The following is an 11,823-nucleotide window of genomic DNA, read 5'->3' as shown; positions in this document are numbered from 1 at the left end:
TATTTACTATTTGTTATTAATTTTTATGTTTTTATTTTATATATACAATTTTGGTAAAAAGATAAGAAACTTACAATTAATATCAATATTTAATCAATAATCCTTTTACCTTCTTTATTTTATAAATTAATATTAAACAAACAAATTGGTAATACACTATTTGAAAGAATGTCTATAGAAAATTGTTCTGGAAATATTTCGTCTTTTTTCATTTTATTAAAATCTTCAACAATTTCAAGTGCAGTTACCTAATCAATTAACTTCTTTTTTTTATAACTCTTTTTTGTTTAAATGAAAAAGTAATTCATTACAAACTAATGGTGTTACTGGTGGAATAGATGCTGATTTTCGTGACATGTTATTCTTTTTCAAGATTGAAATAAAGTTTTTTTCACATTTTTTTCTTCTTTTTTGTTTTTAATTTTTCTGACTTTTCTTCAATCTAATCTTCATCATTCTTTAACTGGTTCAATTTTCCAACCCAAATATTAATCAACACATTACTCCTCTTTTAACAAATAACACAAAAAATTACTTTCAATTAACTTTGTGTTGTTAAATTCAATATTTTATTGGAAGCTAGTGGTATAAACAAATTGATACATCTGTAAAATAAAAAGAAACTAGTAAATTCAGTTAATGGAGGAAAACACATATATTGAAGGCTGGGAAAAATTGAAAGAAAATGATATTGATCTCAAACTAATGAGAATGGGATTTGAGACAATTACTGAAAAATCTAAAATCAGTCCCGAAGTAACTCCTGACGAATTAATGACAAACGTCTTTGATATTGTCTCACAACTAAACATGATATCAAACAAATTTTATTCGGGATATGATAAAGGCAATAAAGAAAATGAATTTAATAAGGAGTCTGACTCAGAAAAAGTTTCCTGTGCAAATCAATGGAACAAAATTATCATCCCAACAGATGAAGATGACGTTCATACATTCTTTATTGGTGGCAGTCCTTATTTTGTAGAAGAAAATAAGGTCCTACTTCAATCTCAAAAAACAAATGGGAACGAAACAGTTTTAATGACAGAAGAAGAGATGAGATCATTTTATGACATTTTTGACTATTTGTCTTCTTCTCAATTACAAACCACAAAAGAAATGATGAATGAGTTTAAAAAATCTTCAAATGATAACTAATTGTAATAAACCTCAGTATTATTGTTATACACTTTGTATCGCAATACAATTTATATTATTAGTTATTTATATTTCCTTTAGTTTTTAGTCAATGAGTTAGTTAGTTCAAAATCTATTTTATTTGTATTAAAAAGTTTATTCCTTAATTGAACAAGAGATGCTGTAGAACAAAAAAACTAATGAACACCGCTCAATAATGAGCGGCTATTTGTTTCCTTTGAACAATAAAAGTTAATTATTGTTTTGTTCAAAGACATCAAAGTACTGATTATAGGTTTTTAATAAACTAAAGAACAATGTTTTATTAATAAATAAACAGTGTTGTACAGAAAGTTAGAACAATCACCTTCTTATTTCTGTATTATAAAGAATCAAGGCTACATATATCTCTTTGGAGTATAAAATCTTTTGTTGATTCTTTCTTGTCAATTTTTAAATAGTAATAAATATCTAAAACAATACCAGCTAAATTAAGTACTATGTTAGGTCATTATTTGTTATAAACCAGTAAATAATATTATTAGTTCTTAACTTCTAGATTGAAAGAGAAATCCCTCATTACATATGTTTTTAAATCATAGTTAAGTTCTTTATTTTATGTTACCCATATTTGAATTTTCTCTTTTTTATTTTGATTTTTCTTAGCTATTTTAAAATTTTGTTGAAATGTTGGAGGTTATTTTTTTCTCATTTTTGTTTAATTTACCATTATTATTCTTTATATATATCAAAAAAAAAATTTTTAATCCTTTTCTATTATTTTTTGATAATTTTTATTTAATTCGTTTCTTATTTTATATTTTTACTATTTCATTATTTTATTTTTAATTAAATTTCTTTTATGCATTAACATATATACAAATGATTTATGAATTTTATGAATTAAAACTGAATAAAATTAAGTGAAAAATAGTTATTGATACTGAGTAATATTTTATTTTTATAAATTCAATATTGAAAAAGTATTCTATATAAGATAATGAAGTTTTCTAATTATTTTTGTATTTTATTGTTAAATTTAATGGACTATTTGGTTCAATTTAAATTATTTATTATAAGATCATTCAACCACTAAATCATGAAATATTTTATTTGAAATTGTACGTAAAAAGTAATAGTACTTTCATTGGCTTATAAAAAGATAAGAGTTCATAAATTTATTAATAAAAGAAATGATAATATGACAAATCAAAATAAATTGAATTAGATCCTTTTATTTTCATCATAGATAACTATATAATCATATTAAATTATAGTATAATGTTATTGATGAAAGAAGGCACTAATAAAATATGATAATTTGATAAGATAAAAAGAGTAATAATATAATAATTATTATATCTTATTTTCTCTTTTATTTTTATTTTTTATATTATTCATTTAAATATATACGGGATTCGAAGGTAGCACGTCAAAGACACCACACAGAACCCTAAAATATTTCCATCCCTCGATTCCTCCCAGTTATGGACTGGTTATGACGTTGCGTTTGGTTAGAAAAACATCTTACCCGGTACTGCAAGAATAGCAGTGTTTATTATGTACAATGACAGAATATCATTGACAATAAACGAATGGGTATTTATAAAGATGTTATTATTACTTGTTAGAATACAAGTATTATTTGATAATATAAGAAAGATTATCAAAGGAAAAGGGTCAAGTGGATGAGGCTAAAAGAATATTAGCCCAAAGCAATACAATGGTAATTATATACTCTCCTTAAAATAAGAAAATAAAAAAGAAGAAGTCTAAACCCAAAGAAGAAGTCTAAACCCAAAGAAGAAGAAATTTAAACCCATCGAAATTAAAAAGAAATTAAATAATGAATGTTTAAATAAGGGATGTTTAAATACTCTATTCCGCATCAAAAATGAGAAAAGAAAATTCTCATCGTTCAACAACTAAAAGCAAAGAATAAGGCAATAGTTGAAGAACAAATACTTTTAAGCGAAGGGACGGGACGGGATTAGTAGTCTCCCCTGAGCAAGGAACAATAGAAGATATTTCTATTAATACTTAATTAACTACTTTTTATTCATTTAAATATATACTATTTCTTTATATGTTTCATTTATTATTATTTATTTATAATCTGTAAATTCATCAAATTGAAATATTATTAATAATGTTAAAGTTATTTTTCATTTTATTTTCAACTTCAAAATATAAATAGAACAAATACATAAATTATATGCAATAAAGGTAATATGCAATAATGTCGTAGATTAATTTTTAAAAGAATAAATAAGCACATGACATTAAAGAGAGCAAATTAAAGTATTAATAAAAAAAATAATGTAAATAAAAAAGTATCTTAGGGATAATTATCATATAATATAGGAAAACAGAAATGTAACTAAAAATAAGAGATAAATAACAAAAAATGATGTCCAAAAAAAAAACATAAAAAAAGGAAAAGAGAAAAAATAAAAAGAAAAATAAAGAAAAAAGTTAAAAAAAAAATCGAATAAAGAAATTTTTACTATACTCATAATAGTAAAATAAATTAAAAAGTATAATAAAAATAAGAAATTTGAGTTGTAAAGGAAACTCAAAGAGAAAAAACCAAATAATACCATAAAATACAAAATTTTATAGTAAGATCAAATTAGTAGATCAAATAATAAAAAATAAGATAATACTTTGTTTATAAAACAGACTATTGATTGAATGATATAATGAACAATAGTCATCTTGACAGTCTTTTAAGAAGGAACACAATTCTCTGTTAATATTTTCAAGTCTATGGCAGTCATAGATTTGAGCCATTTTTATCTAGTTAATTATTAAACCAATAGTAGTACAGTATTGATACTAAAACAATTAATTGGTAATCTATAAATGCAAAACTTCTCTTTTTAGTCAACAGCTAGACCTCCAACTTATTGTCTACCTTTCTTTTACCATCTAATGATAATGCCCTATCTTTAAGTGTATTAATAATGTTTGTAACATTGGCATAAGTCTTGAGTTCTTGAAAATAATTCAACCCACGTCATACGTTTCAGTTAAGTTCTCTATTGCTAGAACCTCTCACTAATATTTTCCAATCTCCTCAACCTCAAATATAACTTTTGATATCTTTCTTTCCAAGCTGATAAAACTTAGCACCAGTTCATTATCTTTTTAATACCTCATTCATGTAACTCAACCAAACAAAGCATTTCCATTTTCTTTTGTATTTGTATTGACCATTATTTCTTTAATACCTGAGATTCTTTTTGTTTAATCTTTTACAATTTTTTGAAAAAATGTTAAGTATAACATCATAGATTTATGGGTGTTACTTACCATTCTTTAAATTCAAATTAAAGAATATTTTTACTCTCAATAAATTCAATAATTCTAACAAAGAAGAGGCATCAATAATATTGTATTATAATTTGATTAGAATATTAAATGTAATGACAAAAGACAAAGTCACAGGAAAGGAGAATAAAAAGGGATTTACTCAAAAAGTAGTAATTTTATTATAATAATACTGATATTTCATAATACAGATATATTTTTAATTTCATAGAAGGATATGTGCCATAAAACCTAATTAAGTCACAGGACTTTTAAAGTTATATTCTATTTAATGAGTGAGTTTAATTATTTAGTTAACCAATCAATTATTAACTAAGATTTGAAATATTTAATTTTGTTATTTATCAATTTTTCGTTTTTGTAGTGTATAAAAACTCATCTAATCATTTTTCATTAGATCATGGAAAGTAGTGAAGATTCTAGTAGTATCATAACTTCACTAGAGCAGTCACCCAAAGAAATGTCTTATTTAGAGATGATGAATTTCAAACGAATCTACCATCGTTTCGAGATAGTTCAAACACCTCAAAATGTAAAATGTTTTGTATGTGGAATGAGTTGTAATGGAAAAAATGTGTTAAAATGTAAAGACTGTAATAAGTATTGTCATGAATTTTGTCAGGAGAGTGTTGTTTCTAACTGTTATGTTTGTAGTACTTTTTATATTATTACAAAGAAACACTTATTTAGATAGAGTAAAAATATTCGAGATGATAACAAACACTCATTTGAACCATCTTATTCAGGTGGAAATTGTGTTGTATGTGGAAAGAGTGGAGGAACTATATTTCGATGTATTTGGTGTTCTCTTTTTGTCCATAACACATGCCAACCAAAATTGTTAAATTGTTGTAGACAACTTATGTTAAAAAGTGATCAAAGAACGCACTATTTTATAAATGAAGGAAAAGGGATTTGTGTAGTATGTAAAAAAGAAATTTGTCAAGAAGATGGAAATTCTTTTCATTGCATTTACTGTAAAAAGTCAGTTCATGAAAAGTGTTGTAGTGATGACTTAGAACGTAAATGTGATTGTGGGAAACTTGGAAGATATCTTATTCATCCTTGTGAAGTTATTTTCAAAAATCGGTACATATTAAAGGGACCTTTAGAACATCCTATATTTTTTATCATAAATGAACTTAGTGGTGGAAAACGTTCAAAAGAAGTTATTTCTTTATTGGGAAGTTATTTTCATCCAATGCAATTTATTAAAATTGAAGAATTAACAATAAAAGGATCAACAGTATCTCAAAACAATGATTGGTATTCAAAAGAGAAAAAACCAATTATTGTAATTTGTGGAGGAGACGGGAGTGTTGAATCTTGTCTTGATCAATTTGGACCTTTTGTAACATATCTTCTATTACCATATGGAACTGGAAATGATTTATCTTTAAGTCTCGGTTATAATCCATCAACAACACTTGCTGAATTTGAAGCAAGTCCAATTAGTTTATTAATGAAAAGAGTGAATGACCATAGAACGCAAATTGATAGATGGAAAGTAACAAAAGCAACATATCCTGGAGATTCTACTTTTTTTGATTTTAGACATTTTACCAATTATTTAAGTATTGGAATTGATGCTGCTGTTGCTCAATCATTTTCTGAAAAAAGAGAAATTGGACCATGTGGAAGATTTATTAATAAATGTAAATATGCTATGAGTGTAACTGCATTGTTAGATGATTCTTGTAAGAATATTCACAATAAAATCATTGTCGAAGTTGATGGAGAAGAAATTGATTTACCTCCAATGGATTGTTTAATATTTCAAACAACATTAACCTGTTATGGTGGACAAACATTATGGAATAATCCTGTCGGGTTTAAAGAGCAAAGGATGGATGATGGGATGTTAGAAATAATGTATATTCGGAATATTGCTGAATTAGGATCAGTTTCTATTGGAGTTTCAACACCAACTCCATTAGCACAAGGAAAAGAAATAATAGTTACACTAAAACCAAATTTTGTATTACCACTCCAAACAGACGGAGAGCCATTTCTTTTACAGAATAGTGTATTACATTTTTATTGTGAGTCCCATAATACATTTGTATCTTCTCATTGATAATTTTTATAAATTTTTTAATAATTTAAGTTTTTTAAATTTCCAATGAAAAGTGAAAATGGGACAAAAGCAAGTGACTTTAGGGAGTAGTAATGAGTAAAAAAATGGATTTGTTTGTCGTTTTGAGGAATGAATTTTGAGTGGAATGCACTTAAACTTAAATCTATAAAATGAATATATTCAACTATCATGGGAAGTACCTTTGCAACACCAATACAGTATAACGCTCTTAATGATTTAAAAAATACAATAAAAATGACTATGGGCAGTATTTTATTTGATAGTGAGGTTGATGAAATTACAGAACGTTGTATAGAATCAAAAATTCGTGGAATGAAAGGAGTCATGGCTCTTATCTCTGTCAACTCACACGTATTTGGAGTATTTACTACAGGTCAAATGGATGTACAAAATATGAAATTTTTATGGACATTGACGAGTGATAAATCTTCTTTCTTCTTTCATGTTTTACCAACAGGAAAATTAGTAGTAACAAAAGACTTTAATTTAAATATAAATCCACTTCAAAATAGACTCCTTTTTAATTTTTCTTCATCTTCTTTTGAATTAAAGATAGATGGAGAAGGAAGTATTGGGCCTAATATAGCATATGAGTCAAATCAATATTCCCTAGATGCAGAGCTTGAACGTTTTCTTTTTGTTCAATGGAAATGAAATTGTAAATTAATTAACCATAGCTGTAAATCAATACCTTTTATATGAATTATTTTTTATGAATCAATAAATAAAGAATCATTGAACTTTTCATTTTTTGTGAAAACAAATCATTTTACGGGAAAAAAACATTTGATATTATTACAATGAGGAATTAATAAAGTAATAAAAAAAAAAGAAACTAGAGGATAATAAAGAAAGAATAACCAAAAACAATAATAACAATTAACATACCAATCACAAAGAGTATTTGACAATAATAAACAGTTTTATGTGAAAAAGAACGTATTTTCGAGACAATTTTTGAATGAACAATGTGTTTATGCATAAATTTTTTACATTTATCACGAGTCCTAATAATAGGAGGATCAGAAAAACGATTGCGAATAAGAGTATCAACAGGAGGATGTATTGTTGTTTGTAACCTTTTTTGGTTCATAAAAAAATAAGTAATCATTTCTCCATTTTCTTTTTCTATTTGTTTCCATTTTTCATCATTAATAGAAGAACAGTAACTAACATGGGTTTCATTCATCTTCTTTTTAAAGATTCGTCTTATCAAAGTTTCGTTTGGTTATATCTAATAACATATTTTTGAGAAAAGCAAATTTTAGAGTAGAATGAAAGATGAAGTGTTGATGTGTTTTGTCCAAATCATTGCCACGTTGTATTTCCAAGAAAAAGTCCAAGCAAGGAACTAAGAAGTAATGTCACTTCGATACGATTGGTATCAATTAAAGGATTACGTTGTGATTGATGTATTTGAAAAAAATATCCCAAAAGAAAATGTAACAATTACATTTGAAGATGAACAAGTCACAATTGAAGTAAAGAAAGGTGAAGAAATATTAACTCAAATTATTGATCATTTATATGGAAATTACATTATTGACCAATCTACTTATAGGGTTGGAGCTGTTAAGATAGAAATTAAATTAAAGAAGAGTGATGCTAGTCAATGGGAAAACCTTACAAAAACTCAACAAAATCATCACCAACAATCTGCTACAAATATCTTTAGAAAAGATTGGAATTCAGTAGATAAAGAACTTGAAACTGAATTGAAAGATGATGAAAAAGAAGGAGGTCCTAATGCTATGTTCCAACAATTATATGCTAATGCCACTGATGATCAACGAAGAGCCATGAATAAATCATTTTTAGAATCTGGAGGAACATGTCTTAATATGAATTGGGAAGAAGTTGGAAAGAAAAAGGTTGAAGGTTCTGCCCCTGAAGGAGCTATTATGAAAAAGTGGGGAGAAGATTAATTTCTTTCATATGCTATTTGAATTAATTAAATTATTATTTCATTAAATAAAATTAAAAAATTAATATTCTTTTTTTTTGTATAAAGAATAAAATTAACTAGTTTTAATAGTTATATAAAGATTGTTCTAGTTCATTTAAATAATATTCTTTTTGACAAAGTAACTTGTGAAATTTTTTTAAAGAGTCTATTGTTGACATTTCTTTTTTAGGTACTTCTTTTGTTTCTTCAATTGAATTCTTAAGAGCATCTTTTAGATGAAGGAATATTTTAATATTAGAAAATACACTTTGATATATGCCAGTTTCTTTATTAAAATCAAACTCAATTTTTTTGCCATTAATTACTATTGACTGATCTGAGGTACAAGATCCATGGAGTTCATTTCCTTTTAACTTAAAGATGTCATCTTTTAATTCCATAATAATAAAAAGAACATTTGAAGCAAAACAGATAGAAAATCCTTCAGTATAATTTTTTGGATTTGGAATAGTAATATCGATATAACATGAATTATATTCTATTGTCTTTGTAATACGATCACTAAAAAGTTCATCAAGAGTTATTTCGATAACAAAAGTGGGAAGTGGTTGTATCTTATAACGTGATTGCATTTCATTTTTTTTTAAGTTCTTCTCCCTTTAAAAAGAAAAATTAATTTTATTTCAAAAGTTCTAATTATTGATATTACTTGTTTTCTTCAATGATTCGATTTCTTGTTTTGCTTCTTCTAATTCTTTTGATAATTGACAACTTAAAGGTAATTCTTCTTTTACTTTTTTAAGTTCATCTTTCAAAGCAAAAATTATTTTTAATAAATCTTTTTGGGAGGTATCAATCATTTCAATTTGTTTTTTCAATTGTTTATTTTCTTCAATAAGTCCTTCAAAAACACTTTTATTTATTTTGATTAATTCTTCATTTTTTGGTTCTTCTTTTTCTTCATGATAAACAGTTGTTGTTGTTGTTTTATGTTGTCGGTTTAAGAAATTTACATTTCCTCGTTGTGTTGGTTTTGTGAACGTCATTGCTTTCTTTGAAGGAGCATTAAAAGAAGATAAGTCCATATCAGTATTTTCTGAAGATTCATATAACATTTTTTTCTTTTCTAATTCTTTTAAGAAATCATTTCCATTAATCTTACTAGAAGTTTTTGATTTTTTCATTCTCATTGTTTGTCTAATAAATTCTTTTTGTTCAGTTTGTTTCTTTTCTTTATATCGAACCTCTCTTTGTTCTCTTTCTTCTTCATCTTTTTTCATAATTTCTTTTTCTTTAATTAACATAGTTTCTTCAATTCTTTTTTTTCCTTCTTCATATTCTCTCTTAATAGTTTTCTCAAATTTTCTAATATCACATTGTGTTAATGGAACTATTGTTTCAATACCTCCTCGAATTAATTTTACATTATTATCTTCTTTTGATAAAACTTTCCAAATATCATATTGCTTAACATGAAGATTATTATCATCTAATGAAATCAGATTTTCTGATATTAACGCATAATTTTCTCCATCATGAATAATACTTAAAAATGAACTTGGGACATACCCAACATTATTTCCTTTCCTCACAAGACTCCATTTTTCTCCATTTAATAAAACTGTTACAAATTCATTTCTAACAATATTTAATTCATTACCTCCTTCTGACATAAAATTAGATAAAACAAATGCACTTTCTTCAGCCATCTTCTGGTCATAGTCTTCAAGAACTTTAATATAACAATAAGGCATAATATACTTTTTATCTCCAACTTTACAAATTGCCCATGACCCTATAACTTCTTCTACATAAACAACATCTCCAGCGATTGCATTTAAGTGGAATCTAGAATCTCCATTATAATCAAATATAACTAACCCATATCGGTTAACTATATCACTATAAATTTCTTTTTCAAATATCACATAATTAGTAGGAATATATCCAAATCCATTTTCTGGGTGTTGGACATAAACCCATTTTAAATCACTAGATAGTGCAATCATTTCATCACCTTCACAAAATGAAACTTCTTTATCTGAAGTTGCAATAAAATCATATCGTGAAATACATCTACATGGTAAAATAGTTGGTTGAGGAACTACTTTTATTAATGTGTTGTTCTTTAAATTAAATAATTAAATAAAACACAAACTTATTCCCATTGTCATTCTGGTCATTTGTTTATTGTGTCGTGGTGTTAACTCAGATTCTACTTTCTTTAATATTTTTGTTGGTAAATAACCAGTGTTATATCCTTTTTTACATAAACTCCATTCATTATCTTCTTCTTTTAAAACTAGAACAACATCCCTTTCGTATGCAGCAATACATTCATCATTATCCCATAAAAAGTCTTGCATAACATGGGCCCTGTAATTAATTAAAGACACGTCTAAAAAGAAATGTACTAACGAATAACAAACAGGTATAAAGGAGGATCAACAAAACGAACCATTGAAATATGAAACATACCTACTTTTTCGTTTATTTTTCCTTTCCAAAGTCCATCTGAATTCATCTCTAGAACTTCAATCTCATCGCCTTCATGAAAAGAGAGATTATAATTATTTTCAGTATCATAGTTAAATTTGGTAATAACTTTCATTCGATTTCTTTTTTTACAGTTCAGTTTCTTTTTGGTTTAACGTTTTTATAGAATTTTCAAAAAATATAAATAACAAAAAAAAACTTAAAAAATGGGATAGAAAGATGATTTTTTTTAAGATAATTAGATTAATCTAGAAATTAAATTAGAAGTTAATTGTTAAATAATAAAAAGTATTATAAAATAATTAACATTTTGTGAAATCACCACAACATAACAAAATTTATTAGAAAAAAACTTCAAATATATACATATTATCTTACTATATATGAAAGCCTTCATTATTGTCCTTATTGCTTTATGCGTCAGTGCTGATGTTTCAGTAAGTGGAAATTGGGTTAAAGGTTTATACGAAGCCAAACAAAAACTCTCTTTACTTGATACTAAATATGAAGAGATCCTTGACGTTGAAAGACAAATTCATGACAAAATTGACCACGCTCAACTTGATTATGAAAATGCTCTTCCATCAGCTAAAAGTGAAATTGCTGAAAAGATGAGTGAAATGAAATCACAAATAGTTTCATTACATGCTAGAAAAACAAGAATTATAGGTGTTATGAAAAAAATACTCAATAAATTCCCAGCTGAGTACAAGGAAAGACTTATTAGAGAAGTACATCTTGAACAAAGATTTAATCCTGTTGATGACCTTCTTACTTCAACCCTCAAAATGTCTTCTAAGAAAGCTGTTAAGAAAGCTGTCAAAAAAGCTCTTAAAGCTGCTCTCCTCTAATT

At 25.9% G+C, this 11,823-nt stretch overlaps 8 protein-coding genes across 8 annotated transcripts, besides 16 other annotated features; 5 read left to right on the top strand and 3 right to left on the bottom strand.

Moving 5' to 3' along the window:
• The first annotated feature begins 13 nt into the window (after positions 1-13).
• Positions 14-45: a sequence feature (AT_rich).
• A 68-nt stretch (positions 46-113) lies between these two features.
• Positions 114-137: a sequence feature (AT_rich).
• Positions 138-639: 502 nt separating this feature from the next.
• EDI_207100 (uncharacterized protein) lies at positions 640-1,158 on the top strand (the record flags this gene model as incomplete). Its single annotated transcript, XM_001738872.1, has 1 exon — positions 640-1,158. One exon carries the CDS (start codon positions 640-642, stop codon positions 1,156-1,158), a length of 519 nt encoding a protein of 172 aa, XP_001738924.1.
• A 676-nt stretch (positions 1,159-1,834) lies between these two features.
• Positions 1,835-1,999: a microsatellite.
• Positions 2,000-2,085: 86 nt separating this feature from the next.
• Positions 2,086-2,181: a sequence feature (AT_rich).
• Positions 2,182-2,195: 14 nt separating this feature from the next.
• Positions 2,196-2,216: a sequence feature (AT_rich).
• Positions 2,217-2,476: 260 nt separating this feature from the next.
• Positions 2,477-2,549: a sequence feature (AT_rich).
• Positions 2,550-2,552: 3 nt separating this feature from the next.
• Positions 2,553-3,196: a repeat region.
• Positions 3,197-3,198: 2 nt separating this feature from the next.
• Positions 3,199-3,314: a sequence feature (AT_rich).
• Positions 3,315-3,430: 116 nt separating this feature from the next.
• Positions 3,431-3,470: a sequence feature (AT_rich).
• An 83-nt stretch (positions 3,471-3,553) lies between these two features.
• Positions 3,554-3,624: a microsatellite.
• A 34-nt stretch (positions 3,625-3,658) lies between these two features.
• Positions 3,659-3,689: a sequence feature (AT_rich).
• A 1,241-nt stretch (positions 3,690-4,930) lies between these two features.
• EDI_207090 (diacylglycerol kinase, putative) lies at positions 4,931-6,547 on the top strand (the record flags this gene model as incomplete). Its single annotated transcript, XM_001738871.1, has 2 exons — positions 4,931-5,116; positions 5,165-6,547. 2 exons carry the CDS (start codon positions 4,931-4,933, stop codon positions 6,545-6,547), a joined length of 1,569 nt encoding a protein of 522 aa, XP_001738923.1.
• Positions 6,547-6,589: a sequence feature (AT_rich).
• A 147-nt stretch (positions 6,590-6,736) lies between these two features.
• Positions 6,737-7,222, top strand: EDI_207080 (uncharacterized protein; the record flags this gene model as incomplete). Its single annotated transcript, XM_001738870.1, has 1 exon — positions 6,737-7,222. One exon carries the CDS (start codon positions 6,737-6,739, stop codon positions 7,220-7,222), a length of 486 nt encoding a protein of 161 aa, XP_001738922.1.
• A 181-nt stretch (positions 7,223-7,403) lies between these two features.
• On the bottom strand, positions 7,404-7,757 carry EDI_207070 (uncharacterized protein; the record flags this gene model as incomplete). Its single annotated transcript, XM_001738869.1, has 1 exon — positions 7,404-7,757. The coding sequence occupies one exon, from the start codon at positions 7,755-7,757 to the stop codon at positions 7,404-7,406; it is 354 nt and encodes a 117-aa protein (XP_001738921.1).
• A 172-nt stretch (positions 7,758-7,929) lies between these two features.
• Positions 7,930-8,493, top strand: EDI_207060 (chaperone binding protein, putative; the record flags this gene model as incomplete). The annotated part of the gene is made up of 1 exon (XM_001738868.1): positions 7,930-8,493. One exon carries the CDS (start codon positions 7,930-7,932, stop codon positions 8,491-8,493), a length of 564 nt encoding a protein of 187 aa, XP_001738920.1.
• A 20-nt stretch (positions 8,494-8,513) lies between these two features.
• Positions 8,514-8,612: a sequence feature (AT_rich).
• Positions 8,597-9,106, bottom strand: EDI_207050 (uncharacterized protein; the record flags this gene model as incomplete). The annotated part of the gene is made up of 1 exon (XM_001738867.1): positions 8,597-9,106. The coding sequence occupies one exon, from the start codon at positions 9,104-9,106 to the stop codon at positions 8,597-8,599; it is 510 nt and encodes a 169-aa protein (XP_001738919.1).
• Positions 9,107-9,166: 60 nt separating this feature from the next.
• On the bottom strand, positions 9,167-11,085 carry EDI_207040 (uncharacterized protein; the record flags this gene model as incomplete). Its single annotated transcript, XM_001738866.1, has 3 exons — positions 9,167-10,578; positions 10,633-10,850; positions 10,904-11,085. 3 exons carry the CDS (start codon positions 11,083-11,085, stop codon positions 9,167-9,169), a joined length of 1,812 nt encoding a protein of 603 aa, XP_001738918.1.
• Positions 10,602-10,625: a sequence feature (AT_rich).
• Positions 11,086-11,127: 42 nt separating the features above from the next.
• Positions 11,128-11,178: a sequence feature (AT_rich).
• A 14-nt stretch (positions 11,179-11,192) lies between these two features.
• Positions 11,193-11,276: a sequence feature (AT_rich).
• Positions 11,277-11,353: 77 nt separating this feature from the next.
• Positions 11,354-11,821, top strand: EDI_207030 (uncharacterized protein; the record flags this gene model as incomplete). The annotated part of the gene is made up of 1 exon (XM_001738865.1): positions 11,354-11,821. One exon carries the CDS (start codon positions 11,354-11,356, stop codon positions 11,819-11,821), a length of 468 nt encoding a protein of 155 aa, XP_001738917.1.
• Positions 11,822-11,823: the final 2 nt, after the last annotated feature.

This window comes from Entamoeba dispar, genomic scaffold (genome assembly GCF_000209125.1).
Source record: "Entamoeba dispar SAW760 scf_1105229461705 genomic scaffold, whole genome shotgun sequence".
In the NCBI taxonomy this organism is placed as follows: Eukaryota; Evosea; order Mastigamoebida; family Endamoebidae; genus Entamoeba; species Entamoeba dispar.
Note: the sequence above shows the minus strand (reverse complement) of the source record. Positions and strands in the feature narration are given on the sequence as shown.